Here is a 27,858-nt window from a genome sequence, read left to right as displayed (position 1 = left end):
CTGTTATTTATTTCTTTATTTCTTTATTTGAGAAAGACCGGAAAGGCAGTAACCACCTCATTGGGTTGTTATTTAGCAATTCAACCTTTATATCTAAAGGACAAATGGTAAGAAACTGTATTTGTGAAAAATCTAAATATATAGCCTTCATAAAGTCACTTCTGTCAGTGTAACTCTACCAGTCATCTTGGTGTATTGAGACTCGGAACAAATTTTAAGTGGTGAGTGAGGCATGGGGTGGGTAGATGAAATTGCACTGAAAATAATCTGTTCATGCTCAAAACAATCATAGGTCTTGTCTCCACCCAGAACCAACAGCACCTCTTGCTCTGCTCATCTTCTGGTTTGTTCTTCTATCATAGTAACATGTAGCATGTAACCATGATATTTCTTCCTGCTTGCTTCCCCTAACCACCAACCCTCAGTAGTCCTTGGGGAATAAAGAGCATCCCTCCTTCCCTCCAACTCCCCAGAGGAAGAGAGAAGCTGGTCAATCTCCTACCCATGCTCAACCTTTTCAAGTTTATTTACTTATTTATTGTGAGAGAGTCAGAGAAAACTCGAGTCAGGGAGGGGCAGAGAGAGAGGGAGAATCCCAAGCAGGCTCCACGAGGTCGGTGCGCAGAGCCCGCTACAGGCTCGAACCCACTAAACTGTGAGATCTGACCTGAGCTGAAATCAAGAGTTGGACGCTTAACAGACTGAACCACCCAGGCGCCCCTACACGAACCCAACTTTTTGAAAGGAATCCGTTTCTGTATCCTCAACTTCCAGATATATTTTTTTTCTGAAGATGATTTACTTGAGAGGGCTTGGTTCCTATGTGTTTAGAAAAGATTTTAGTAAAAACTGTTCCTATGAGTTTAGGAAGAATAAAAACGTATCCATCACTTGTCCCAAATCTTACTACGGTATATTGCCCAGGCCTGTAAACATTTTGTGGAGAGCTAAACAAAGAAATAGAGAGAAACAATGGTTTGAAGAAGGCTCTTTTACTGATTTTTTAAGGCAACTTAAACACATAAGGCTTATTAACTTTCCCTGTCTTATACACAATTTTGTGAAGTCTTAGTGCCGGTAAAGTAATATTTTAGGTCACGTAGGGATGGATGCTCTCAGTTTAAAACAGCCAAAGCAGCATAGGTTATTGAAGCCGATCTTTTCAAATGCAACTGGAATGTTTTTGTGGGTCTACCAAAAATTTTGGTGGTATATTTGATAAATCCACACATCAACATTTTATGTAATTTTTTTTCAGATTTGTAATGCTTGATTTAATAAGGCAGGTAAAGTCTATTTTTTCAAATCAAATCATGAGATGTTTTTTACAATTACAGTCAATTCTCATCTTATCTCATTTCATGTTTTCTACCTCCTAATAACAAAAATAAATTTACTTAAAGTTATAATACAATTTCAGATATCAAATTTAAACGGTGTGAGTTACATGAGCAAACATTTTTTTAGGAGGCAGGGAAGCAAAATAGTTTAAAGACCAATAATTGATGGATTCTTATGGTCTCCATTATATGGTCACTTCCGCCCCTTGTCAGCTGAAGCCCCTTTGTTTGAACTCAGTTTTTGCTTATGAGCAACAACGAACAGAACTGCATCTTTTCAGACAAAGAGAGGCCCTTCTCCAGCATAATCAGAAATGCGAAATTTTTATTAACACAGCACTTTGACATTGAAAGCACTATTCTAAGAGCTTTATAAATATTAATTTGTGTAGTCCTAATAACAGTCCCAAGGGGATCACTGTTATGCCCCCATTTAGTCAGTAGCAAAACTGGCATTCAAATTCAGTCTGCCTGGTTCTCTTGGCCTTTGCTTTTATTTATTTATTTTTAATTACATTCAATTAACTAATTTATTTTTATTTATTTATTTATTTTTTACTATTTCTTTGATTTAAATCCCAGTTAGTTAACATATAGTGAAATAATGATTTCAGGAACGGAATCTAGTGATTCATCGCTTAAATACAACACCCAGTGCTCATCCCAACAAGTGTCCTCCTTAATGCCCCTTGCCCACTGAGCCCATCCCCCCACCCACAATCCCTCCAGCAATCCTCAGTTTGTTCTCTGTATTTAAGAGTCTCTTACGGTTTGCCTCCCTCCCCGATTTTATATTCTTTTTGCTTCCTTTCCTATGTGGGGGAAAATGTATTACCATGTAGGTAGTCATAATTATAATGGTATGGGTTTTAACTTGATAAACCAGTTGTGAATCTTTCAAGAAGTCAGCTTTTGCATAGCAAAGGAAACCAATAAAACGAATACGGCAGCCTACTGAATAGGAGAAGAGATTTACAAATTACACATGTGATAGAGGGTTAATGCCCAAAATACATAAAGAGTTTATACAACTCAACGCCAAAAAAAAAAAAAAAACCAAACCCCAAATAATCCAATGAAAAAGTGGGCAGAGGAAGTGAAGAGATATTTTTCCAAACAAGATATACAGATAGCCAACGGACACATGAAAAGATGCTCAACATCACTAATCATCAGGGTAAATCAAACCTCACACCTGTAAGAGTGGCTAAAATAAAAACGTAAGAAACAACAAGGGTTGGCAAGGATGTGAAGAAAAAGGGACCCTTGTGCGCTCTTTGGTGGGAATGTAAATTGGTGCCACCACTGTGGAAAATTGTACAGAGGTTCTTCAAAAAACAGAAATACCACATTTACCCACAGGAAAAGAAAAAAAAGCACGAATCTGAAAAGATACGTGTTTATCCCTCTGTTGATTGCAGCGTTATTTACAATAACCAAGATAGGGAAGCAACTTAGATGTCCATCGATAGATGAATGGGTAAAGGAGAAGTGGTATATACACGCAAAGGAATATTACCCAGCCATAAAAAAGAACGAGATCTTGCCTTTTGCAACAACGTGGATGGACCTATAGGGTATTATGCTAAGTGACATAAGCCAGACAAAGACAAATACCGCATGATTTCACTTATTTGTGGAATCTAAAACACAAATGAATAAGCACACAAAAGGCAGAAACGGACCCATAAACACAGAGAACAAACTGATGGCCCCCAGAGAGGAAAGGCAAAATGGGTGAAGAGGTGTAGAGGTGTGGGTGATGCAGGCTTCCAGTTATGGAACGAATAAGTCATGGGAATCAAAGGTACAGCAGAGGGAATATAGTCAATGGAATCGTAATAGCGTCATCTGGTGACAGACGGGAGCTGCACTTGGGGTGAGCGTAGCGCAATGGCTAAACTTATGGAATCACTATGTTGTGCACTTGAAACTAATGTAACGTTGTAGGTCAACGATACTTAAAAAAAAAGGCTTGTTTAGTGCCACTTGGTTCCAGATCTCAGCCTCACTGCCATCCAAATCGAGTTGAAGCGCACTGAGTTTGAATGCTCTTGGTGTCTCTTTCTGAGGATGGGGGCCCATTTTGCTTTCCAGTGCCCTTCCTTTCTAAGTAACGAAGTGAGACAAATCCCACAGGGTGGGCTCGGTGCTGGCACATTCTCCAATTAAAGAAGAGTTTGATTCACTTGCCTGATTCTTGGTCCTTAATTTGGGCATGAAGGAAAAATGGTGAAGTAGTTTCTGGGGAAATACCCGAATTGTTGATTTATCCACCAAATTCACTATTCCTAAGCTCCTTAAGGGTCCCAGAAGCCTGAGAATCCATTTAATATTGTGGCCCACGGATGCAGAGGAGGTAAAACAAAATCTAGGTGCCCCACACAAATAAGAACAACTAAAGGTTGGGGGGTAAGGAAAAAAAAAGCTCCGCTGGAAAATACAACTTTATAAAGGAAAGGACTCATATTTTTCAGTTTGGTTTTGTGGGTGGTGAAGAAAGCTATAAAAAAAGAGCCTGAAAAAGTAGATAAAAACCAAAGGTAAGGAGGGTAGTGAGAATGAGAGGAGAGGTGGGTTTAGAGCCAGAGGGCAGAGGGGATGGGGGCAGGGTAGCAGGGGGAAGGGGAGGGAAAGGCTGACTTGGAGAGAGGAACACTGCAAAGTGCTTTGATGCACTTGAACTTCTCCGGTCCCTTTCTTCTGTACACCACTGTTATCACTGCCCTTTGAAATTCTAATTAGCCAATTAATCACTGCTCACAGCCCCTTGCAGCTCACCAAAGGGAAAATGGTGTTCCCGGTTGCAGCCAAAGCAAAATCACCCCATGTCTATCTAGATGAACTCACGTAAAACCAGTCCTGGGGGGTAAAATTTCCCTTCTCCTGCCTTCAGCAGGCTTGGTGAATTTTAGGGGTCCCGGGTAATTTTCAACAACGAAACAATCCTGTAAAATTTTTGCCAAAAAATCAGAATTTTAACAGGGCCGAAAACCTTTAAACACAGAGAGCTTCTTCCTATTGACTGCATTTTCAGTGTGACTGTCTTCTGTTTCAAATCTAGTCGCTTAGTCCTATGCCCCTATACACAAGATATTTGTGTAAATGGGGGACATCAATTCAGCACTAAGCAAGCTCTGTTGAAGCTTTGTCATGTTAATGTAGCCGCCAATGAAAGTAAAATTTTATTTTTAGATTTAACCTCATACATTGCCCCAAAGCAATTTTTTATTTCCAGCTGATGTATTTGAAGAAAATAGGCTCAGATTTATTGGGTCTGTTAATAAAAAAAAAAAAAAAAAAAAAAAAAGAAAGAAAAGAAAATTAAATGACCTCCTGTAGTTTTGCTGCTGTTTATTGATCTCTTTCGAATTTAGCTAGCAATTCAATCTGCAGTAAGGCGTGTTGAATGAAATGGATTGTGAATGTGAAAGTGGAATGAACATTTAGAAAGCATTTTCAAGTCCCAGAAAGTAGCTTTAATAAATGAGAATAAATTAAATTCACATCACTGGGGAAAAAAAAAAAAAGATGGATTTTGTTTTAATGGTGAACTACACAGAAATCATTTATTGGATGTAGGATCTATTGGCCACTTTGAAGAAGCTAGCTCACCGAATGGATTGCTGTAGCTCTGATGAGCGAAGGATCCATCATAATCTATCTTTTAATGATACCTTCAGAGACTTTGAAAAATCACTTCTAACATCATTACGGTAATTCAATCTTGCTTTCCTCATCCAACCATTGAAACTACTATGATCACGACTACTGCTAGTAGTAATGATAGTAATAAATAATTAATAATAATAATAAAAATAAGCACAAGTGACTTCACAATGAGAAGTAACTTCCTGGGGTGATTTCTCAGCATTAGATGAAGTGAACTCCGTATTGCCAAACCCACATGTATGTTTCCATACATTTCCTATTTCACCTTTGTTATGGTTGCCACTATTCGACCGTCTCTTTCTTCTTGGAACTCCTTTGACTTCCCTAACACCACGCACCATTCTGTACTGTTTGTCTACAAGTTTCTGTCTTCTTCTAGGTCTTCCTCCTGGGATCCTTTGATTTAGCCAACTCTTTAATTTGCAGCTTTAATTTTTTTTAATGTTTACTCATTTTTTGAGAGAGAGAGAGAGAGAGAGAGAGAGTTGGGAGGGGCAGAGGGAGAAGGAGACACAGAATCCACAGTGGGCTCCAGGCTCTGAGCTGTCAGCACAAAGCCCGATATGAGGCTCAAACTCGCAAACTGCAAGATCATGACTTGAGCCAAAGTCAGATGCTCAACTGACTGAACCACCCAGGCTCCCCGTAACCTGCAGATTTAAAGTAAGCCTTAAATAACGAAGCTTCCCGGGGTTCTGCCCTCTTTCCTTTGCTTATCCTTTTCCTGGGCAAGCACTTTTATTCTCTTGGTGTCAGCTAACCCCCATATGTGGATTTCTCTTTCTTTTTCACAGTTCACCACTCATTCCTTTCCTCAAACTCAGTATGATGATAACTGAACTCATTATCTTTCCCTCAAATATGCTTCTGCCTCTGTATTCCCCAAAGATATCACCATCTACTCAACTGTCAACAGGAATCCTCATCTGACTTACACTACACAGGAAATGACTCGAGTGACTGTTTTCTCAATTCTTCCACCAGTGGCCCATATCTAGGACCATTCCAGATGCTCGGGAGGGAAGTTAATTCACTACATACAACAGATGCCTCTGGATATTAGAGCTTGATTGTCTCTAGGAATCCAGGTTGAGAAAGGTTGTATCTAATGGAAACCCAGCAGCCACCAGAAACATCTCCACCTCCTTCATTCCCCCAAACAGCTGTCCTCTTGACCCTATTTTTCACCCCCACTACACCTGGGGGGAGCCTCATGCGTAGATTTGCTGCCTAAAGCTCTACTTACTTTCCCCATGGGAATCCACTTCCTTTTTCTATACAGTTAGCTTTACCTCAGGTTAAATCACTACCTTCAGCTTTGCCTTCTCTATTCCCTTCCCCGCCTGCCCCAAGTCATTTCTAAGATGCAGATCTGATCATACGCTTCTGCTCAAACACTTCAATGGCTCCTGCTGGATTTCAGATTAAAGTTTAAAGTCATTAGCATGACCGAATGCATTGTCACCCCTGTCCGTGCCCCCGCATTACCCACCATCCCACTTTCCCAAGGCTAAACTGCAGTCGAAACCATGCCCCAGGTAAAATTAGTTTCTTCCTGTGACTTCTATGGCACCCTGTATGTATCACGCTTTCTTTCAATCATTTATTCATTTAACAAAAATTTACAGAGTGCCAACTACATGCCAGACGGTGTTGTGTGCACCAGGGAGACAGTCATGGGCGAAAGAGTCTTTGTTCTCATGGAATCCAATTCTAGATGGAGAAACAGACAGTAAGCATAAACAAATTCAGGCAAATAACATAGAATAATGGTATGGTAAGGGACTTGGAGGTGCTTCCATTAGGGAAGTTGGGGCAAGTCTCTCCAGGAAGGTAACATGAACAGATAAGCGATGCCAAAAAAAAGAGGCTTTCTGAAGATCTAGAGGGAGAAGTTTCCGGTAGAGGGGACAGCAAATTGAAAGTTCCCTGAGACTGCAACAAGATGTTTGAGAGATGGAAAGAAGCGAGGAAGGCTTCAGAAGTCACTCGAGTAAAGGACGAAAGGGAAAGATGTAGGAGACGCCATTGGGGGCCAGATAGGGGTTTGGATTTTATTTTAATTGCAGCAGAAAGGCATTGGAGGGTTTTAATCAGGGAAGAAGGTTCTTAGGACAGCTGGTAGGATCATAAGCAGGTCAAGAGCAGTGGCATAGTCTAGATTCAAAGTCATGGAGCCTTGAATTGGGATTTTAGGAAGATTGCGGGAAGCGCCATATTTGAAATACAGTTGGACGTAATGCCGATAGAAGGTGCCGATAAACTGTGCATGGTTTACCTCTGTGACTCTTTTGTAGTAAGTAAACTCTGTGGGGGAAAGGGGACTGTTACTCATACCTATATTTTTCGTCCCAAACGTAGTGCCTAGTGCCTAACAAGTCACTGAAACTGTTTTGTGAATGAAGGAAGCAATGGGAAAAATACATTTCAGCCAGGGTAGTCAGCAAAGACTTTATGGTAAATGTGAGAATTGACCTGTAACTTAAAAGACTGTAAATTTTTGACCAGTAGAAATTGAAGTAGAGGGAATGGGAGTCCCTAACATTTCTGAATCCTGGTACAGAAATACAAATGAAATCTACTACCTCATGTCTTAATATTTTAAAGTCATAAGTCAAACTAATAGACTGTTAAATAAAATGTGTTCTATCTATTCTAAAGTTATAAATCAAGCTAACAAACTGTTAAATAAAACATGCTCAATCCTTTTACCTTGACAAACATATTTTATAATCACCAGCTTCTACAATTTGGCAGTGGTATGGGAGAGCCAGCCCTTGGCCCCTGGCATGAGGCGTGCCCCCTCTCTTTATTCCCCAGGTTCCTCATAAGCACACATGTAAACACTCTGGCCTGCAAGTCTAAACTCAGTCCACTTATCCCCAACCCTGGTCCCCATGCAGACAGGCCATGGAAACTGTCACTGGGCCATTGGAGCAGGGAATTCTGAGTCTCAGGTATCCCGACTATGGACTAGACAGCAGGATTTGGGTTTGGGGTGAGCACATCCCCTTGGTCCTGCCAGTTTTTCAGGAGGAAGGGTAAAGCCAGAGCAGGGTAAGGCCAGAGTAGGGTCCCCTAGAGCATGAAGCTGGAGGAAAGGCCATTGTCACTTGGATCTAAGGGCACTTCTGGTTGAAGGGGTAACTGTGGGAACCATGAGGCATATTGAGGGAATAGAGAATGACTAGTTTGTTTGGAGCAGATAATTCATACAGTGAGTGAAGATCAGATCCTAGATGGACAAGAGTCTGGGGATAAAGACCTTTGATCATACAGGCAATGGGGAATCAAACTCTTTAGCATAGGAAGAAATGATCAGATACTTGTGTGCAGGGCGGATGAGAATGCGGGAGAGACTGAGATCAGCAGAATTACTGGACTTTGAAGTTTGGGGCTAGAAGTAATAACAACTGAAAGCAGAGGGGGAAGGAGTTCACGTAATTTCTAAGAAGAAGAAGAGACAACCAATTAGATGTAGGGGCTGAAGGAAATGGAAGAACTGGGTCAAAGATGGTTTTGCAAGAGAAAATATGGCTGCTGTTTTGTTCCTCGGGCTGTGGACTGGATGTTAGTGTCCCCTCCAAATTCATATGCGGCAGTCCTAATGCGATGGTATTTGGAGATGGGACCTTCGGACGGTGGGGCCCCCCACAGTGGGATTGGTGTCCTTCTAAGAAGAGGAAAGAGCTAGCTATGGGAGGATATAAGGAGACGATAGTCTGTATGCCAGGATGTGCTACAGTCTTGATCTTGGACTTCCCAGCCTCCAGAACTGTGAAAATAAACGCTTGCTGTTGAAGCCACCCATTCTATGGTATTTTTGTTATAGCAGCTCAAGCTGACTAAGACTGTTAAGGAAGGCTGCTCTCCTTCTGAGAAGTCAAGGGAGGTGTTGTGGGTTTGCTTTCAACACCATTCCTGTAATCGAGGCCATCACTGACTTCTCACGGCTCCTATCAACCTGAGCACCCCCTGCTCCAAGGTCTTTTCAAGTGAGCCTCTCTCTCTAGCTCACCACCCCCATCCACGGTCTGGCTGAGCCCAGAAGTGCAACATTAACAGTGAGCTCTAAGTTGTGTTCACCTTGGGAGGGGAGGGGAATATTTTAGAGATTCTAAAAATGTAGGATACTTTTGGGAAAGGATAAAGAAGTCCATCCTGAGGCAGGCACCCAAGTCGTGGTCGGATCAGATTAGATGATGACCTTCAAGAACAGAAGAGCTGACAGGGTGAGGTGGCCTCCAAACTGCTTGGGTTTGAATCCTGACTCTGCCTCTTGCCAACTGTGTTGACCTAGAAAATCCGGACCGGAACTTCTTCCAAAGTCCTGCGAGCATGAGCCTCTTCTGTCCTGACAGGGGTGCTGGGAGAGGGGGGGAAGCTGTCCCTCCTCCCGCCACTTGGAGGGGTGGGGACAAAGGCCAGGGAGCTTGTTCAGTCAGACGCTCTGGGGCACAGTGTCGTGATAGACTTAACAAATTAAAAGCATTTCCCATGAGGGGCGCCTGGGTGGCTCAGTCGATTAAGCGTCCGACTTCAGCTCAGGTCACGATCTCTTGGTCCGCGAGTTCGAGTCCCGCGTCAGGCTCTGGGCTGACGGCTCAGAGCCTGGAGCCTGCTTCTGATTCTGTGTCTCCCTCTCTCTCTGCCCCTCCCCCGTTCCCGTTCATGCTGTGTCTCTCTCTGACTCAAAAATAAATAAACGTTAAAAAAAAAAAAAAGCATTTCCCATGAAAGAAAACCAGGTCTATAGATTTGTACCATCGGACAGAACCGTAACAGTTTTGTAGTTTACGTATCGGAATAGAAAACAGCTTGTGGCAAAGACCCCAGTAATTTTACTTGGTAGGTTATTGTTTCCACTGGGCTCTTATCATAACCATGTGTCGGGATGTGCTAACTAGTTGTTTGTCACTAGTTCTTTTCTCCTGTCCTCTTTCCACTGTTGCTTGGCAGCTGAGTTTGTTTTCCATTTCAATCAGTGGCACACAATTTCAAGCAGATGTTCTACAAAGTGCTTGACTTTTAAGCAGAGTACGCACGCAGTGCCCTCTTAAGGGTGCAGCTACACTCAACCCAGAATCTGGTTTGCAAATGAGGGAGCAAATGAAGCTAGTCAGCCTGGGGACCCGGCTTCCTGAGCTTCCAGTGCTTTGATGGGGGGGTCGCCTCCCCTAATGTTATTGCCTGGACCCGCCTTGAAAGCGGCTTAGTGTTTAGGACCCCGCACGCGCCATTCCCTGGGGGGGGGGGGGGGGGAGGTGGGGGACAGAGGCCGGGCACAGATGTAGGGCTGAAGCACACTCTGTATCAGGGTGACCTGTGTTTGAGCCCTGCCTCCTTTGCCTGCTGACTGTGTGAACGCGGGCAAAGCTCTCAGTCTCTCGTCTGTAAAATGGGGAGAAGAATGGAATAGCACCTCATGGGCAACCATAGGGTTAAAAGTGATAAGGTGGGGCGCCTGGGTGGCTCAGGTCACGATCTCACAGCTCGTGAGTTCCAGCCCCGTGTCACGTCGGGCTCTGTTCTGACAGCTCAGAGCCTGGAGCCAGCTTCCGATTCAGTCTCTGTCTCTCTCTGCCCCTCCCCCACTGGCACACACACTCTTTCTCTCTCTCTGTCTCTCTCAAATATAAATAAACATTAAAAAAAGGGATAAGGCCCATAAAGCATGTTAAGTTCAGTGACCTACACACAGCGAGCACTAGGTTCGTGCCCAAGTAGCGGTATCGTTTCTGGCTTGAATTTAAAAAATCTGAACAATATTCCTATGGGGCTGGTTGCTATTAATGTTATCACTGAGTTATAGATGAGGAAGCCGAGGCACAGAGAGACGAAGTAACTTGCCCAAGGTGGCCCAGCCAGTAAGTGGCAGAGTAGTCTGGCCCCAGAGTCTCTCTGTTTGGTGCTGTTTGGAGCTAAGTGGGCCTGGATGGTGCATAAAAATCAGTGCACACTCTGTTTTAGGCACCAGGGGTAAGCACTTTACAGCCCAAGATTTCATTGAACAAACCAGCCTAATTCTCTCACCATGTTTTGGGGGATGTTAGTACTCTTTTCTTTTTTTTAAATGTTTCCTTATTTATTTTTGAGAAAGAGAGAGACAGAGAGCAAGCATGCACAATTGGGGGAGGGGCAGAGAGAGAGAGAGAGACAGACAGACAGACAGAACCTGAAGCAGTTTCCAGGCTCTGAGCTGTCAGCGCAGACCCTGAGGGGGGGCTTGAACCCACGAACTGTGAGATCATGACCTGAGCCGAAGTCAGACGCTCAACCGACCGAGCCACCCAGGCGCCCCATCACTCTTTTCCTGGTAGAGATGAGGAATATCAGATCCAATGAGGTCAGAGAGGACATACGTTCCTGAGCAGGGCTGACTCGAGTGCTGGTGTCCCACCCTGTTTCCCTGTGCCCTGCTGGGCAGTGCCCCGGACCCTTCAAAGTGGACGGACCCGAGTGGTCACCTCACATAAATGTCCCCAGGATGCCAACAGGCTTCCTGGGGATGCACGGGTTGAAGCCCACGTGTCCTGACTCCAGCCCGTTGTTTTGTTTTTTTTTGTTCATGATATTACAATAACAATATCAACTGCCACTGTAAGTAATTCAATACACTTCATGTTTTCTTTTCCTCTGGCCACAAGTCTTATAATAACAAAAATATTCTAAAATGAATAAATATTAAAAACCTAATTTGCACAAACATGAGGCAGCCCAGAAGGCCAAGTAAACAAGAAATCTGGGCACCTTTCTTTAGAAAATAAAAGTAGTAGGAAAAAGAAACAAGCTAAAAAGGGGTAAAAGTAGACGTGGGAAAATAATGCTGCAAAATTCCTTCACGTTACCCATGTTCCGGAAAATTACTGTCCTGGCTGCTTATTAGAATATATTGCTGGTTATAGTTCTGCTATAGGAAAAGTTGTTTTGTTTTTGTTTTTTACTTGTTTATTTATGTATTTTGAGAGAGAGAGCGAGCGAGCAGGAGAGATGCAGAGAGAGGGAGAGAGAGAGGATCCCAAGCAGACTCCACGCTATCAGCACAGAGCCCAACGCAGGACGTGAACCCGCAAACAGTGAGATGGCGACCTGAGCTGAAACCAAGAGTCAGATGCTTAACTGACTGCGCCGCCCAGGTGCCTCTGTGTTTGTTTTTGAATTAGGTATTTCTTCTAGTTTGGCGCCTTAAATCCCCAAATCTTAGTATTGTGGAAAAGTCCAGGCATGCTCTCCCTACTAGGTGATTCTAACGGATTTTACACTGGAACCTTATACCCGGGGATCCAATGAAATGACACCACAATTCGTCATCAGTAAAATGTTAAATCATTAAAATGTTGCTTTCTATGACCTCCCATGCAGGGCTGCTTATTACGGAGAATCTCCTTTTCAAATGTTTTAACCTATTATAAGTTTCCTCATGACGAGCCATGAGGAAAGGCGGGCTGCCAAAATCTCTGTAGATGTCCTAAAGACAGCCTCGCGCCCCTCCAGGGGGCACAAGACCATAAGAAACGCGCCGCATTAGCTATTGCCAAACCACCTTACGGAAGGCCTATTTACCATCATTTAAACAGACCGAGTCTTATAAGTGTTTCCTCTTCTAGAACCTCTGCCTTGTTATGACACACATTTTGAAATTGTATTAACTTCCAAGAAACTGAGATCCACACACTGCTGATTTCCAAATGGGGCTGTTTTCTTCCAGATATTTACTGGATTTCAGATGGAATAAGACAGGTGGTCTTAGGCTCAAAGCTATTCAAAGGCAGATAGAAAAAAATCCAGCAGGGCCAGCAGCCTTTGCCACCGAGAGCCTGTCCCAGTACTGGCAGGACTCCTCTGGGTCTTTGGTCCAATTCTGCAGAGACAGGTGACGGGTGATCCCCATGCTGGTCTCAGATGAACCTGGCGTCCCTGGGCCCCCGGGGACCCAGGGGAGGCAGAGACAGACCCGCCTGCCTCCCTAGACTCTTTTGGTCTGGAACAAATCTGAGCCGTTCACCTGTGACAACCTCACAGGGCCACAGCTGAGCGGTGAACGAGGTGCCAGGGAGGAAGCAGGTGGAGAGGGTCCGGTCTTTCTCTTTGTCTTGCCTGTCCCGCTCAGTTCAGCAGAAGCACACTGAGCTCCTGTTAACGTTTGCCAAAAAGCTGTTTGTCACGGAGGCTTGCAATCTCCCTCTCATGCAAAGCACTCTGGTAGTAGGAGCTTCACCTCCCCTCTTCTCCTCCACGTCCTCCTTTTCTGGTATCGCAGAGCTAGGAGAAATACCAAATAAATATACACCTTGGTGCATCTGGAGACTCAGTTGTATTTAAGGCCAAATGACACCCGAGAGGGTCCTTGTGGGAGAACGGAGATGGGACACGATTGTCATCCTAAGAGAAGATGCTACTTTCTGCTGAGGGCTTTACTTGCATCATCTCAATTAATCCTTAAAACAACTCTATTGGGAAATACTATTTTTAATTCCATGTTACAGAGAACGCGGCCTAGAGAAATGAAGTAACTTGTCAAGAGTCATTCGGTTGGTAAGTGATGGATTCAACACCCAAACCCAGGTTGGACGAACTTCGGAGTCCAAGAACTTGCCCGTTGTTTGCTACGCTGTATTTATCATTTAATCCCGGATCAACACGTGGGAAACGAGGGGCGTACGAGCATTTTACTCCTCTGAACAGGCCTTTTTTTGACTTCACATCAAAATGCATGCACCGCCAGTTTCTAGCTGCTACCAAACGCACACATCAGAAATACAGCTCAACCCAGCGTCATGAGCCATGGATACTCTCGTCAGACAAAAACCCACCCGGATACATCGCGCTCGGTGTGGAGTGACAGAACTGTCATAAAGGTAATCATGTAAAACACGAAATCTGCCATTATTGTGTTTCTGAATTTCCGAGAAGGCGTTGTTTTGTGTACTGGCTAATGACGAGCACGCTTCTATTCATCAGCTTCAGTTTTATACCCTTGGGAGGAGGCTTATCATAACTATCAAACCAGAGATATAAAAGATTAGGAAACATTTAGTTTTAGGAAATAATGGCTTGGAACCCCAGTCAATCAAAAGCGCAAGGGGGAAGATGAACAATGCGGTTATGATGCCAGCTGGAGAATCTTTATAGTTGGACCTTGACAATGGTTTGCAAGTTTTCGTATTGCAGACGGTAGAAAGGAGGCTGCCTAGGAGAACGACAGTCTCCAAGAAAATATAGACAGAAGATACTTACAAGACCCTGGAATTGAAAATGACTTCTAATGCAATCCCTGCTTTCAGGATTGACCATTTCAATGTTTATAAGAGCCGAGAGGTCAACAGAACTGTCAAGATTTAATAATACCTGTATGGGTAATTTTCTTGAGAAGCCAAAAGAATGCCCAGTCTTTCTTCCCAATACTTCCCAATACTCCAACACACACACACACACACACACACACACACACACACACCCTTTGGTCAGGGAATTCTGGGCTTCAATAGCAATTACGTCTTGACTGAATCACTGAATTATATTAATTGAAATGATCTTCACGCTTTAAAGTTGAACTTTGCTCTGAGTTTTGCTATGGACAATTTACCAATCCCCTAAAAGCCGAGCAAAGAGATTCTTGACCTGGATTTCACAAATAGGCTCCCCTGAAACAGAACAAATAATTTGTATGTGTAGTATCCTACAGAGAAGGTTCAGAGCTTTAATCAGATCCTCAAAGGAGTCTGAGTCCCCTTCAAGGGTCAAGACCATCCTAGAGGCCTGTATGCGGCTGAGAGAAGTCAGAATTTTAAAAGGAGTCCTGTTTCACTCTAACTCAACACTTTCTAGAGCCTTGTGCTTACTGGAGGCTCTAGCCCAGCTGTTGCTTGTTATGAAAACCAAGACAGCTGTGGGAGGTGTTGGGGTCAGATGCAGGTTTTACCAGGAGAAGCTGGCAGTGTCCGAGTCCCCATTAGAATGATGCGTGGCACAGGTTTGAGTATAGGGACTGTTTTGAGCTGCTCGGGGGTCAGTCCTTAATCTGTCACTCTCTACTGGTTGGAGTTGGCCCCACGAATGGCTTCCTGTCCACTTTTTTCATCTACAAAGTGGAGGGAAATAAGACCTTGTCTCTCAACACTTTTGGGAGGATTAAATGAGATCCCGTGGATGGAGGGGCGTGATGCACAGTCACCTACCTGTAACCCTTGGGAACAGGTGTGTTTTGGAATTCAGCCTTTGGTTTTCTTAGAAATGTAATATATTTCTATCTTCGATATCACTTAACGCCACCAACATCATCCATGGCTAAATATATGGATATTTCTACAGCAAAACGATGACTATTCACAGTAAGAGGGATGAATCAAGATTACAGTCTTACGTCAATCCAAGGCAGGTCCGCCACCCCAAATTTTCAGTGGTCAGAGCACTTGGACTTCGCGATCAAGGATAAGCAGTTGTATACCTGTCTTCTCACAACTGTTGCTTGAATCTTTCTCTAGTTTCCCAAGGTCCTAATTCTTATGCCTCTGGTGGCTTGTCCTCACATTTATACTCCTTTGACATCAGTGTTGGGCCCATGGCCGAACGAACTGCCCAGTGTATCTCTCTTACCTTGGCTTGTCCTCATATTTATAGTCCTTTGACATCAGCGTTGGGCCCGTGGCCGAACGAGCTACCCGTGCATCTCTCTTACCTTCACACTCATTTGAACTGCGTCCTGAATAACACGGTGGCTCCCCTCTCCGACCAATGCTCTGGGTGAAGAAGATTTTTCTCTTCTCTTGGCTTTGTCTTAAACTCTCCCAATTTCCGAGGCAGTCTCTCTTGCCACAGCTCCAGTACTCCAAGGGCTGTCTGCTGCCTGTCTAATAAATTCTCGAGGAGCTATCAAATGACTCCTAGTGACGTTGGTTTGTTCACTGGTCAGCAGAACACTCTTCCCCTGAAGACGAGAGGGGACATTCCTCAGTTTCATTCAGGTATGCCTGAGAGCTGCTTCCAGACTGCTTGACAATGAATGACGTTGCAAATCCTCCTGAGGACAGCACTCCTAGATTCTCTTCCCCATTCCAGAGTGCCCTCAGAGAAGGAATGTGGGCTCCAGTACCAACATCACAACCCAGAGCAACACTTCCAGTGGCACCGTGCCAGTCAGCAGCAGGTGGCAGCTGTCGAAGGCCACCTGCATGATACCGTGTGGCCGCGGGGATCACACAGTTTAGCATGGGTGCGGTGCAAAGAGCATGATCAGACATATGAGAGTTTGATTTCTAATTCATTCACATGCTGTGGGACCTTGGGTCAGTTACTTAAACTCTCTGGGCTTCAAGCTGTAACATGGGGGATGATATTACCTACTGGACAAGGACTCTAACCTAAATAAATGTCCCAATACATTTCCAGTCCCTTCCTTCATTGCCTCTCCACTGGTTTTCTCTTCCCAGCCCAGGAAACCCTTGAAGGGCAAGAATATGTCTTCTTTTTGTGTTTATTCCTAGCACAGGGTCTGGCCCACAGCAAGCATGTAACAAGCTATTGAATGAATGAATGAATGAATGAATGAATGAATGAATGAATGAATTCGGGTGTTTTTGTTGGAGGTGGCACATCTTTGGTTCCTCCTAAATCTGATATTCATAATTTGATAAGAGGCCATTAGGATGAAGATGCTTGAGCCAGAGTTTTATGGTCCAAAGAACCATATTTCTTTCCAAGGTAGATAACAGAGTTACGCTGCACGAGCTCTTTCATTCCATATTCGTGTTTTCTTTTAAAAATGGAACTTTTAACTTTACAGAGTAATACCTCTTACTAACTAGTATTAGAAGGGTCGCATTTTTAAAAAGATGTCCCAATTTCAAGCAAGATTTGAAGATCTACTATAACTCCATACCGTTTCCTCTAATCTCCAACTATTACTAAAGCTTAGCTAAATCCTAGTGTTCCCTTGGGTTCAGGCAGATTGTAATGACCAAAGCAATTCTGAAATGTTTCAGTAGACTCTAAGATTCATCGAGGGCTTTGGAAATTAAGACACCGTAAATTTAAAAACCTATTCGAGCAGCTCTGTATTTAATTATTCTTCCACTCTCTTGGAATAGAGATGAATCGAAATGATTTTGAACATATTAACATACAAATCACTGGCGCTATTTTGCAACATTTTTGATTGGCCTCGGCATCTTTACCTGCAAAAGGGGCGCTCTTGGCGTTGTTATGCCCTGGGAAACACTCATGGAAACACCCAGGGTTTTGCCTAACTGTGAAAAGCTGCAGGGCTGGATGGAATGTTATTTTGACATACAGCCCCAAATCCTTTTTGGTGCTTATTTGTCATAATCCCAAGATTACGTGGTCTAGCAATAAATAAGGGCTACGTACGTTTTTACTTACAATTGATATTTTTCTTTCTGTCTGATTCTTAAGGGTACACTTTTTCTTTTTTGCCTATGATAGGGTAAAACAAAAGTCTTTGTGAGCAATCGCTGTGCCGAGAATCCACGTAGGAGAGGAGGAGGATCCGGGAAGAGAGGAAGCTTGAAGTTAGGTGAGAGCAGAAGAGTGAGGCCGGCTGGCTGGAATTTTCTCTCACCGTTGTGGGAGGTAATAGAATGCATTTCTCCAGAGAGCACACTGACAGTGGAGGTATAAAGAGTGCTCTGGAACCCTGGAGGTAAAATGCTCGATATAGCTTCCAGTGGGTAAGGACAAAGTGGGGAATAAAGGTGTGTAAATTCCTCATACTTAGCCTAGGTGATCTGGCACTTGTTCCAGGATTCAAGCACATGTATACGCTTAACTCAGCCCGGGCCCCATGCGGTGCTCACCACGAAAAGGAAAATCTCTCTTAATTTCTCTTTTCTGTCTATTCCCTTCTCATTGCTTCCAATAGAATCTTAAACTACACCTGAGTAGAGGTGCACAGTCTACTTCATCTCTTCTGATGACAAGAGGGGGCTGCACGAGATGGGAACTGGCAGAAACAGCCTTTGATTAATATTTCAGTCACAGGGGAGGAATCCGGCTACATGATAAAGGCATATTAAGAAATAGCTCCCAGACAAATGTATTTTGTGAGTTCCTCTTGAATCATCCAACATCGCATTCACACTGCATCAGAATTCAGGTGATTTATACAGTCGCATTAGGGTCTATTAGTATTAATGGGAAATATGCATGTATATCAATATATGCATTAGTGGAGACAGACTGCCCAAAGGGTTTCTGCTTTTGGGGTGAGAGCTGCTATGATTTGTCCCGTCTCCACAGTGGAAATAGAATTATGCCCATTAATTAAGTGTTCGATATTCCATGCTCAGCAGAAAAAAGGCTCACTCTTAAAGACACAAATAAAACTATATTTTACATTTGTAATTAAAAGCATGATGGTAAATGGCTGTGTCTTATTACTATTATTTAACAAGAATTTTTTTTTAACGTTTATTTATTTTTGAGAGACAGAGAGAGACAGAGTACCAGCAGGGGAGGGGCAGAGACAGAGAGGGAGACACGGAATCCCAAGCAGGCTCCGGGCTCCGAGCTGCCAGCACAGAGCCTGACACGGGGCTAGAACCCACGAACCGTAAGATCATGACTTCAGCCGAAGTCGGACGCTTCACCGACTGAGCCTCCCAGGCACCCATCTTATTACTATTATTTATTATTTGCTATTCACACTTTATTTTTACTATCAACTGTGTTTAGTCATGAATTACAGTGAAAGAGAGCAGTTTCTCAGTCCTTGATTCCCATGTCAAAGAGGAAGAAATAGGTCAAGTTTGGTAGGGATTTTATATGGAGAGGCATCCCAGAAGTAAAGTAATAAACTGTCAGAAAAGATCATAGCTCCAATCCACAAAGCAGGGAAAGGCTAAGGCTTTGTCCTGCTCATATCCTGGTGCAAAGATGTTTTAAGTCAAATTAGAGGCAATAAGAACTCCACGATGTGTTATTGTATCAGCAATGATGATTTCAGCTGCTAATAACAGAAGACCAATTCAGAATGTCTTAACCCACTGGGAGGTGGATGATTTCACAAGAAGGAGGTCCAAATTGTCTCAGGGTTAATTTGCCTGTTCTAGTGTGCAAGGACCCTGTCCACCCCTCCCCTCCACCATCCATCCGGTCATCTTTATACTTCACAGGTGAAAAATGCTGCTACAGTTTCTGGTCTCAGTTGTAGACCCAACAATGCCAGTGGAGGAAGAAAGATCTCTTTCTGTGCATCTCTTTTTGTTGGTAGGCAAATTTTTCCAAGTGTTCCTTAACAGCCGGCCCTAGGTCATGTTCCTCTTCCAAAATCAATACGTAGTGAAAGAAGTAGAATTCCATCATTGGCTTAGGTAATCAATCCCATTCCAATTGAATGCCATCCCATTCCAAGAGTTCTAGAGAGGGTCACTGTCCAAGCTCATGGTCTCCCAGAAGAAACAGTATACCACATGGAATAGAGGGCCCCGAGGGAGAGGAAGCAGGGGGTGGTGGGGCAGGAATGGATAGACAGTCATCTGTGTGTGTGCTATGCCAGTGAGTGCCATTACTGGGCTCCTCAAAGGTCTGTTTAAATGCAGTCATGGGGGCGCCTGGGTGGCTCAGTTGGTTAAGCGTCCGACTCTTGATTTTGGCTCAGGTCATGATCTCGTGGTTGGTGAGTTTGAGCCCCACGTCTGACTCTGCACTGATAGTGGGGAGTCTGCTTGGTATATTCTCTCTCCTCCTCCTCCTCCTCCTTCTCCTCCTCCTCCTCCTCCTCTCTTTCTGCTCCTTCCCCACGTGTGGTTGCTCTGTCTCTCCCTCTCTCTCAAAATAAATAAATAAACTTACAAAAAATATTAAAAAAAAAAAAACAAACACAGTCATGGGCACCTGGGGCCTCACTGACCTGCATGAGTAAGTGCCAGGCTTTGTCCTGAGTCTGATTCAATATAGTTGGTCCAAAGACTTAAACATTACGGCTTGGGGCTTGAAGCCAGCCTTAGCTGCAGTTTCTAGATTTAGCAGATTAATGACAAACTATTGAGCAGACTGCTTATTCTGAAGCTAAACCTTTGACCCCCCAACTGACAATTGTTTTAAGTGGAAAAAAGAGAAGAATGATCGGGAAATAAGATGAAATTAATACAGCTTGTATCTTGGTTATTCTTAGCTTTACATGACTGAAAAGTGGGGGGATCTTTGATATCTCAATCTCAATCTTTGATATCTCAATCTCTCCATTCTATCCTTCCTCCCCTCCTCCTCCCCATGACAGTCAGAAGCACACAGGATTCTCATATTCTATTCCTGCTTCTTTCTTTCACATCTCCCCCCAGAGCCTTCTTTCACTGTAGGATGTAAATATCGACTAGCTTAAGTATCATCCATTTCAATCATAAGCCAAGCTGTGTGGCATGACAGGCCTCATGCAAAGGGAAAGAATTTTAGAACTAATTCATTCTGGGATGGATCTAGAACCCAAAAAGAATGGCCACAGTCAAAATCACACGCTGTAATGCTGCCCTGTGCCATATGGTGGCCAATACACATACGTGGCTAAAGAGTTTACGTTTAAATTAATTGAAATTAAGTGAAAGTAACAATCTCATTCCTCAGTCCCAGTGGCCACTGTTCCAAATGCTCAGTAGTTACTTGTGTCCGGTGGCAGTCCAGTATTGGCAACTGCAGACAGAGTACATTTCCGGTTCTATTGGACAGTGTCATTCTAGAGAGAAATGATGAGTCAGGGTTGCGACAGCCAGCGACACTTTTCCCGGAAGATCCAGTCTAATGGGTGGGGATGAGCTGTCAATGTTTCAATTGACTTGGGGATGTCTAGTCGGTTCATTTGTTTTGAAGCAGGAACCTGGACAGCAGGTGGACGGGCAATACACTGAAAACCATGACCAGGGGGACACCTTTGGGTTAGGCGTTGGTCCCACCACTGACTCCACAAGGACTAGCAGAGGACAAAGGATGCTGAGGAACTCAGAATGCTAGCATTAGGTTGAACATGAACAAGCTTAAATTTTTAAAAATTGCCTAATGTATTTATGTTAATTTGTATCAATGAGTACTTTCTACTTAGGACAAGTGTCTCAATCGGCTTCAGCTGCTAATACCGAGTTAGCATGACTAGGTGGCTTCAACAACAGCGCTTATTTTTCACAGTTCTAGAGGCTGGGAAGTCCAAGATTAAGGCGCTGGCGGATTCAGCTCCTGTGAACGCCTACTTCCCACTTTGAAGACAGCGTCTTTCCGTTGCGTCCTCACACGGGGGATACACGAAGAGCTGCCACAGAAGCAGGCTTTCTTGTGCTTCTTCTTATGAGGGCACTAAGCTTATCTTGAGGGCGCTACCTTTGTTACCTAATTACCTCTCCAAGTTCCCCCTACCAAATATTATCACACTGAGGATTAGGGCTTCAACACATGAATTTTGGGGGAACGCAAACATGTTGTTCATAAGAGCAACTCTCTGCCAGTGGCATAAGTATCCTTGAAAAAATACAGTTATTACAATTTCAAAGAAGGTAAATTTATTTATTTATTTTTTTAACGTTTATTTATTTTTGAGACAGAGAGAGACAGAGCATGAACGGGGGAGGGGCAGAGAGAGAGGGAGACACAGAATTGGAAGCAGGCTCCAGGCTCTGAGCCATCAGCCCAGAGCCCGACGCGAGGCTCGAACTCACGGACCGCGAGATCGTGACCTGAGCTGAAGTCGGACGCTTAACCGACTGAGCCACCCAGGCGCCCCAAAGAAGGTAAATTTAAAGAAAAATAGTAGGTGAAGACTTGTATTGGGAAGAGCAAATGGTAACGTTTCTAAATGTGGCTCGCAAAAGACTGAACTTTGAAACACTGATCTAAGGCAAGAGGGCCTGCCCCAGAGGTCCATTTCTAGCGAGGGCCCCTTATCCATCAGTCACGCTAAGCACGGTGCTTAGGGCTTGCAATAAGACATTTGGGATTCCAGGGAAACGTATTCATTTCTTTTCAACAAATCAGAAGAAAACAATATGCTTTCAGGTCAAAGAAATGTTTTAATGGATAATATCAGTATGTTTGCCTTTTCTTCCAGCACAATTAAAAAACACAACTTTTCATATTTTTTAACGGAGGAAGGGGCTCATAAAGATGAAAGTGCCTACAGCCCATGACAATCATAACATGACTCTGTTTCTAGGCCCACTTGGAAGGCGCTCCAAGTCAATGGAACACAGAAGGGTAGTGCTGGCTCAGCAGGACAACCCGTGGGTGAGGTAGGGTAATTGATCTCAGCAGGAGGGCATGGGGAGAAATCAGATGACAGTGGCAGCATCCCACACATGCCCACCAGCTTCGCGAGGCCTGAGCTAAGGTGCGGGTCAGCAGACAGCGTGCCCAGGACTTAGTCCAGGGCCACCAGGTACTAGGCTTAGGACAGCAGGACTGATCTCTGTTCAAGCGAAGACTAACGAGTGAGTCAGAACAGATTCTAAGAGTAGGCAGGGCTGAGCTTTCAGGGCAAAGGTTTTCTGGGGACTGGGCACAGGTGAAGGTGGCCAAGTAGAAGATTTCAGTGATCTATCGGGACAATGTATTTGGACTATTTAGCACGGAAATCACGTTATTGGGCTACAGGGCAATCACATAATTGGCCTGAGTCAGGCCGATTATGATGATAAAGAAACACAGAAATGAGAAGCAGACACACACACACACACACACACACACACGGCTACTAAACACAAATAGTGACTTGGAAGTATTGTCAGATATTCTGTCTGGAAAAGAGAAGTTTATGAAACAATTACCCAGTGCAACCCGAAGGTAAAGGCCGGCAAAGTTAAGGCTGACTCAGAGACCCCTTGAGGAGCTCTGAGATGACAGAGGCATAGATGCCATTTCAAATCAGAGACTGTTATTAAAGGCCAAGTACGCAGACCAATTCTGTAATATCTTGTAGTTGCTCTCTTGTTGCGAGTGAGGAGAATGACAATGATAAATCACCCTATTATAACTTGTGATAAAAGCAGCAGGTACTTAGCTACCTGACCAGGAGACACCTGAAAAAGACAAATGGCTAAGGAAGACAACGGAAACAAGTTGGAAATTAGCGATGCCTGTTGTGGGGAGAATAGGACGATGCACCCAGGCCAGAGACAGTATCCCAGTCCCATTGAACGTCCATTGATTTCGGTCACCTGATAGGCTTCTTGGAAAAAAGTCTCAATTACTAATAATATACATGAAAACACTCTGAAAACTATGTATGACACATCACGCAAACTCAGGTTATTAAATGAGACTACACTAAATATACTTTCATCGTAGACTCAAGTTTTGGTACATTGGGTCAGGATTTTTTTTAAATTTTTTAATTTTTTTGCCAAATAGTCTGGATGTTTACCACTGTGACGTGTAGAATCAGCATAAAGAATGTTTTGGCTACTCTAATGGAAAAAAAAGAAAAAGAGTGTTTTGATTTTCTAAAGCTTCCAGCTTTTGGTGGCGGGGGGACTCGGAAAGACTATGTGATGATATGGAGAAGACTTGCAGATACTTCTCTATGAAATTAGGCTATTTTGTACCGTTGATCGTGGTGGTTTCTATAGTGTTGTCCAGTGCCCATTCGGCAAGTCACTCCCTCCTCAAACCTCAAGGGTTTCTGCTAACCACATTCAAATGGTCTGTAGAAAGTGCTACTCTACATTTTCCATTACCTCAGAGTTGGGCCAAGTAGGCCTGAGAGAGGATCATTAACTGCTTCAGTGCCTCCATGTGTCTGACTAACCACACATCTACAATGCAGTTCAGCAGTGGAGGAAGCCACGTGGAGAACTAGGGCAAAAACACACTGCAATGTTTTCCTGGCCGTCGTCACCAGTCAACATCAACCATGCTGAGAACCTCTGTTGCCAAGGGTTTTGGCTGATGTGCATCCACTTTCCCAACGTAGACTAGCCCCTGGGGGCACAGGTTGAGATGGGGTGGGGTAGGATGAGAGGGACAGAATAAAAGGGGATATAGAAAAATGAACTTCTGAGCTATTAATAAAGACTATACTGGATTAATGAAAAGGACCCATATGTAGATTTCTGGTGAATAGCGATACTCTGGAAAATATGTGGCATCCAATAGTTTGCCCGTTTTTACTTTAAGGAAACTCATTCTCGAAATTCTGCAGCAGCTGCTACTGTTTGGATTATGAATAGTAATCAGCCATATGGTGTGGCAGAAAGGAATCGCACATATTTTCACATGGACAAATATTATTATTCCAAAACATAAACACGTCAATATAAGTGTTTTTTCTCTTGGGAGGAATACAACCCCTGATCTCAGTTATGAGAAAATGACTCACTTTGCATGTGTGAAATTTACCTGCCAAGATTGTTATTGGAGCCTGCACCAGAGGTCTCCCCAAGTTTTTCTTTCCTTATTGGTATGAAGTTGGGGAGGGAGGAAAGAAAGAGAGAGAACAGAGAATGGAAAGATGACCCAAGGAAGGGGGCATAGGCTGTTAGGAGCTCTGCCCCCAGGATGGGAGCACCAATCCTGAACTCTCATCATGGAGGATGCTGGGGACTTGTAGAGCCAGCCATTCAGCAATGCAACCCAGAGACAAAAGAAAAGACATAGTATTTCTTTGTACAGCTCCTTTCAGCTGTACATGAGGGCTTCTTCCAGAGTACTTCTAGCTCTTCCTGTTTTTTTTTTTTTTTTCAAATGTCTCAAGGACAACGTGTCCACCACTGAAAATTCGTTCTAACAATGTATCTATGTCTTCCATTTCTTAATTTGGTCTTGTTACTTCTCTCTGCTACTTCCCTTTTTCTTTACTCTTCCTTATCCTGGAACTTCTTACATAAGGTTTCTCTCTGGAGATTCTACCCCTTTTGGTCCTGGTTGTTCAAGAAAAAGTTAAAAAAAATTTTTTTTAATGTTTTTTAATTTATTTTTGAGAAAGAGAGAGACAGAGCGTGAGCAGGGGAGGGGCAGAGAGAGAGCGAGACACAGAATCCAAAGCAGGCTCCAGGCTCTGAGCTGTCAGCACAGAGCCTGATGCGGGGCTCGAACTCACAAACCGCAAGATCATGACCTGAGCCGTGAGATCATGGCCTGAGCCGAAGTCAGACGCTTAACTGACCGAGCCACCCAGGCACTCCCCACCCCCAAATTTTTTTAATGTTTATTTATTTTTGAGAAAGAGACAGAGCACAAGTGGGGGAGGGGTATAGAGAGAGGGAGACACAGAATCCGAAGCAGGCTCCAGGCTCTGAGCTGTCAGCACAGAGCCCGATGCGGGCTGGAACCTATGAGGTCATTACCTGAGCTGACGTTGGATGCTTAATCAACTGAGCTACCCAGGTGCCCCAGTGCTGGTTGTTTTGTAACCAGCCCCAACTCTTCTCTCTACTTTCTCTTCCTTCCATGGCTTGGTCATGACTTATCCTTGTCTGGTTCCCAGGCTGTGGCAGGGCCCCCTCGCCTCCCTCCTGGGGAACAGCCCACAGACTCAGGGAGGGCAGACCTTGGGGGATGTTTGCTGGGAGAGCTGGAAAGGGTGGGTTCAGCCACCAGCTCTTGTGTGTTTTCGCGTTTAGGTTCTTTGACCCCATGGGTCATCTTCCTCCCCTAAGCAGAAGAAGTCACGGAAGGGAGGGAACATAGACGCGCATGGGGTGGTGACTGAGCAAGTCCTACCAGGGACACTGTCTTGCTTTGGTGATGTGAGAATCGGCCTCCATGTGGCTCAGTTTTTAGTGGGCATGCCCTCTCCGTGTGCAGTTCCCACAACTGAACAAACTAGGACTCACTAACCTCGTGACCCTTCTCTCATGCTTTACAGTTTGGATGACAGATTATTGAAAAAAAGAGACCTCATCCAGCACTTACCTGCTGCTAGGTCACCTTATACACCAGGGCCTTCAGATCTGGGCCACCTGTTGCCAGGCCAGTGCATGTGAGTGGATGGCTCGGGGACTAAGAGAGAGCAGGGACTGGGGAGATACCCAGAGGGTACCTGCCTCCAGTCGCATTCAAAGGAACAGTTGCTGGCCCTCTATGCTCACTGCCGATGAGTCTGCAGGCTGCGTTCAGCCTCGGCCCCTTGTTTGTAATCCTTGCTCAGAAACCCTTTACCCTCCTCTGCTTGGGCACCTCCCAGAGTCCTTGATTTGCTGCCCCACTCTCTGTTCTCCCTTACTCCCCACCTATGTTTGTCTGAATCCACATCCACTGGCCAAGGTCATAGCCAGTGTCACTGGTGGAACCCTTGGGGTCATATACTTCAGCCCACTAATTGGGGGAGGGGAGGGGGCGATAGGCTTTTGCGCAACCCAGAGCAGTATCTTCTCCAGAGTAAACATTCTGGGTGACTTGACCTGTTCTCCCTATGGTAGGTCAGAGAGAGACAGAGCATGAGTGGGAGAGGGGCAGAGAGAGAGGGAGACACAGAATCAGAAGCAGGCTCCAGGCTCTGAGATGTCAGCACAGAGCCCGACGCGGGGCTCGAACCCACGAACTGCGAGATCATGACCTGAACCAAAGTCGGATGCTCAACCCACTGAGCCACCCAGGTGCCCCTTATTTTTTATATTTAGAGAGAGGTAGAGCATGAGTGGAGGAGAGGTGCACAGAAAGAGCGAGAAAGAATCCCAAGAAGGCTCCTTGCTTGGTGCAGAGCCCGAGGCGGGGCTTAATCCCGTGACCCTGGCTAGGATCACGACCTGAGCTGAAAACAAGAGATGGATGCTCACCTGACTGAGCCACTCTGGTGCTCCAGCCCAGATAATCTCTTAAACTGTGTCTAAAACTAAACCTTAACCCACACAGATTATTATCACATTCGTTTTAGTGGACTGTAGGGGCAATTATGAAGATTAAATTAGATAATGCCCATGAAATACCTAGTACGGTTCCAAACACTTAGTAAACATGCAAAACATGTAAAACGTTAGTTATTATTGTCATTAGTCAATTTATTATATCAACCATATCACATTTAATCCATGCGCCCTCAGATCAAACGAACTCTTATGCATGGAAACTTCTACTGTGGACTTGTCCAATACTGCCACAGAGTTTTTGTCTCTCATTTACAACGCATATATGCACGTAGTAGATAGAAACATAGAACCCGAGTCGGAAACAACAGCATCAATGTTGTGGGTGGAAACATCCTCACCAACATAAGGAATGATCTTGTTACATCAGCCAAAGGCTTCAAGGGTTTGGGGAGGGGGAAGAAAGAACCCCCACTAGGGAAAAGAAAGCAAACAGAGAGGCACCGTTCCTTTGAAGAAGATGAGAGTGGTGTAGTAAAAACAGAGATCCAACATTAATCTTAAGCTTTCCTGTATTTCAGAGAACACAAAGAATCTCTTTCCTATTCATCCTCCAATTCCAAATGCCTTGCGAAATCTCCACCCATCTTCCATTTTAGTTAAATGGCTATTTTGAATGTTACTCTGCAAAAAAGTAGAAATGCCAGCCTGTGCTAGGTCTGTATTAAAATTCACCCCATAAAGAATTCTGACTTTCATTAAAATAACTACCAAAGGAGAGCCAAGAGGTTGACCTTCACGTTGTTCAAGAGCGACACCAATCACCCGGCCTTGGCACACACATGGATTTCTCGCAAGGATTTCAGCAGGTGTTTTCTGAATTGCATCCAGAATCACACTGGACAGAAACGCATCAGAGGTCGCTGAAGCCACATCAATAATGATAAGCAGGATGATCACGGCCCCCTCCCTCCCGCCCTGTGAGCCTGCGGAGATCACAGCCCAGCCGAGTCTGCGGGAGGCTGCAAGCTTCTCGCCAAGTGCCAATGTCATTTTAACATATTCAAGACGGAGACTCTAACAGTGCAGGCCAGAGGTCTAAGGAAATGAAT

General features: G+C 44.3%; 1 protein-coding gene across 1 annotated transcript in view; it reads right to left on the bottom strand.

Moving 5' to 3' along the window:
* SASH1 (SAM and SH3 domain containing 1) overlaps positions 1–15,841 on the bottom strand; it is a 314,865-nt gene extending 299,024 nt beyond the window's left edge. The window contains exon 1 of the mRNA XM_078447431.2: positions 15,691–15,841. Within this exon, the coding sequence (XP_078303557.2) occupies positions 15,691–15,702 (12 nt within the window). The 5' untranslated portion in view covers positions 15,703–15,841. The remainder of the gene's footprint in view (positions 1–15,690) is intronic.
* Positions 15,842–27,858: the final 12,017 nt, after the last annotated feature.

The sequence above is a fragment of the Panthera onca genome, chromosome B2, assembly GCF_046562875.1.
Source record: "Panthera onca isolate mPanOnc1 chromosome B2, mPanOnc1 haplotype 2, whole genome shotgun sequence".
Taxonomy (NCBI): Eukaryota; Metazoa; Chordata; class Mammalia; order Carnivora; family Felidae; genus Panthera; species Panthera onca.
This window is presented reverse-complemented; position numbering and strand designations above follow the sequence as displayed.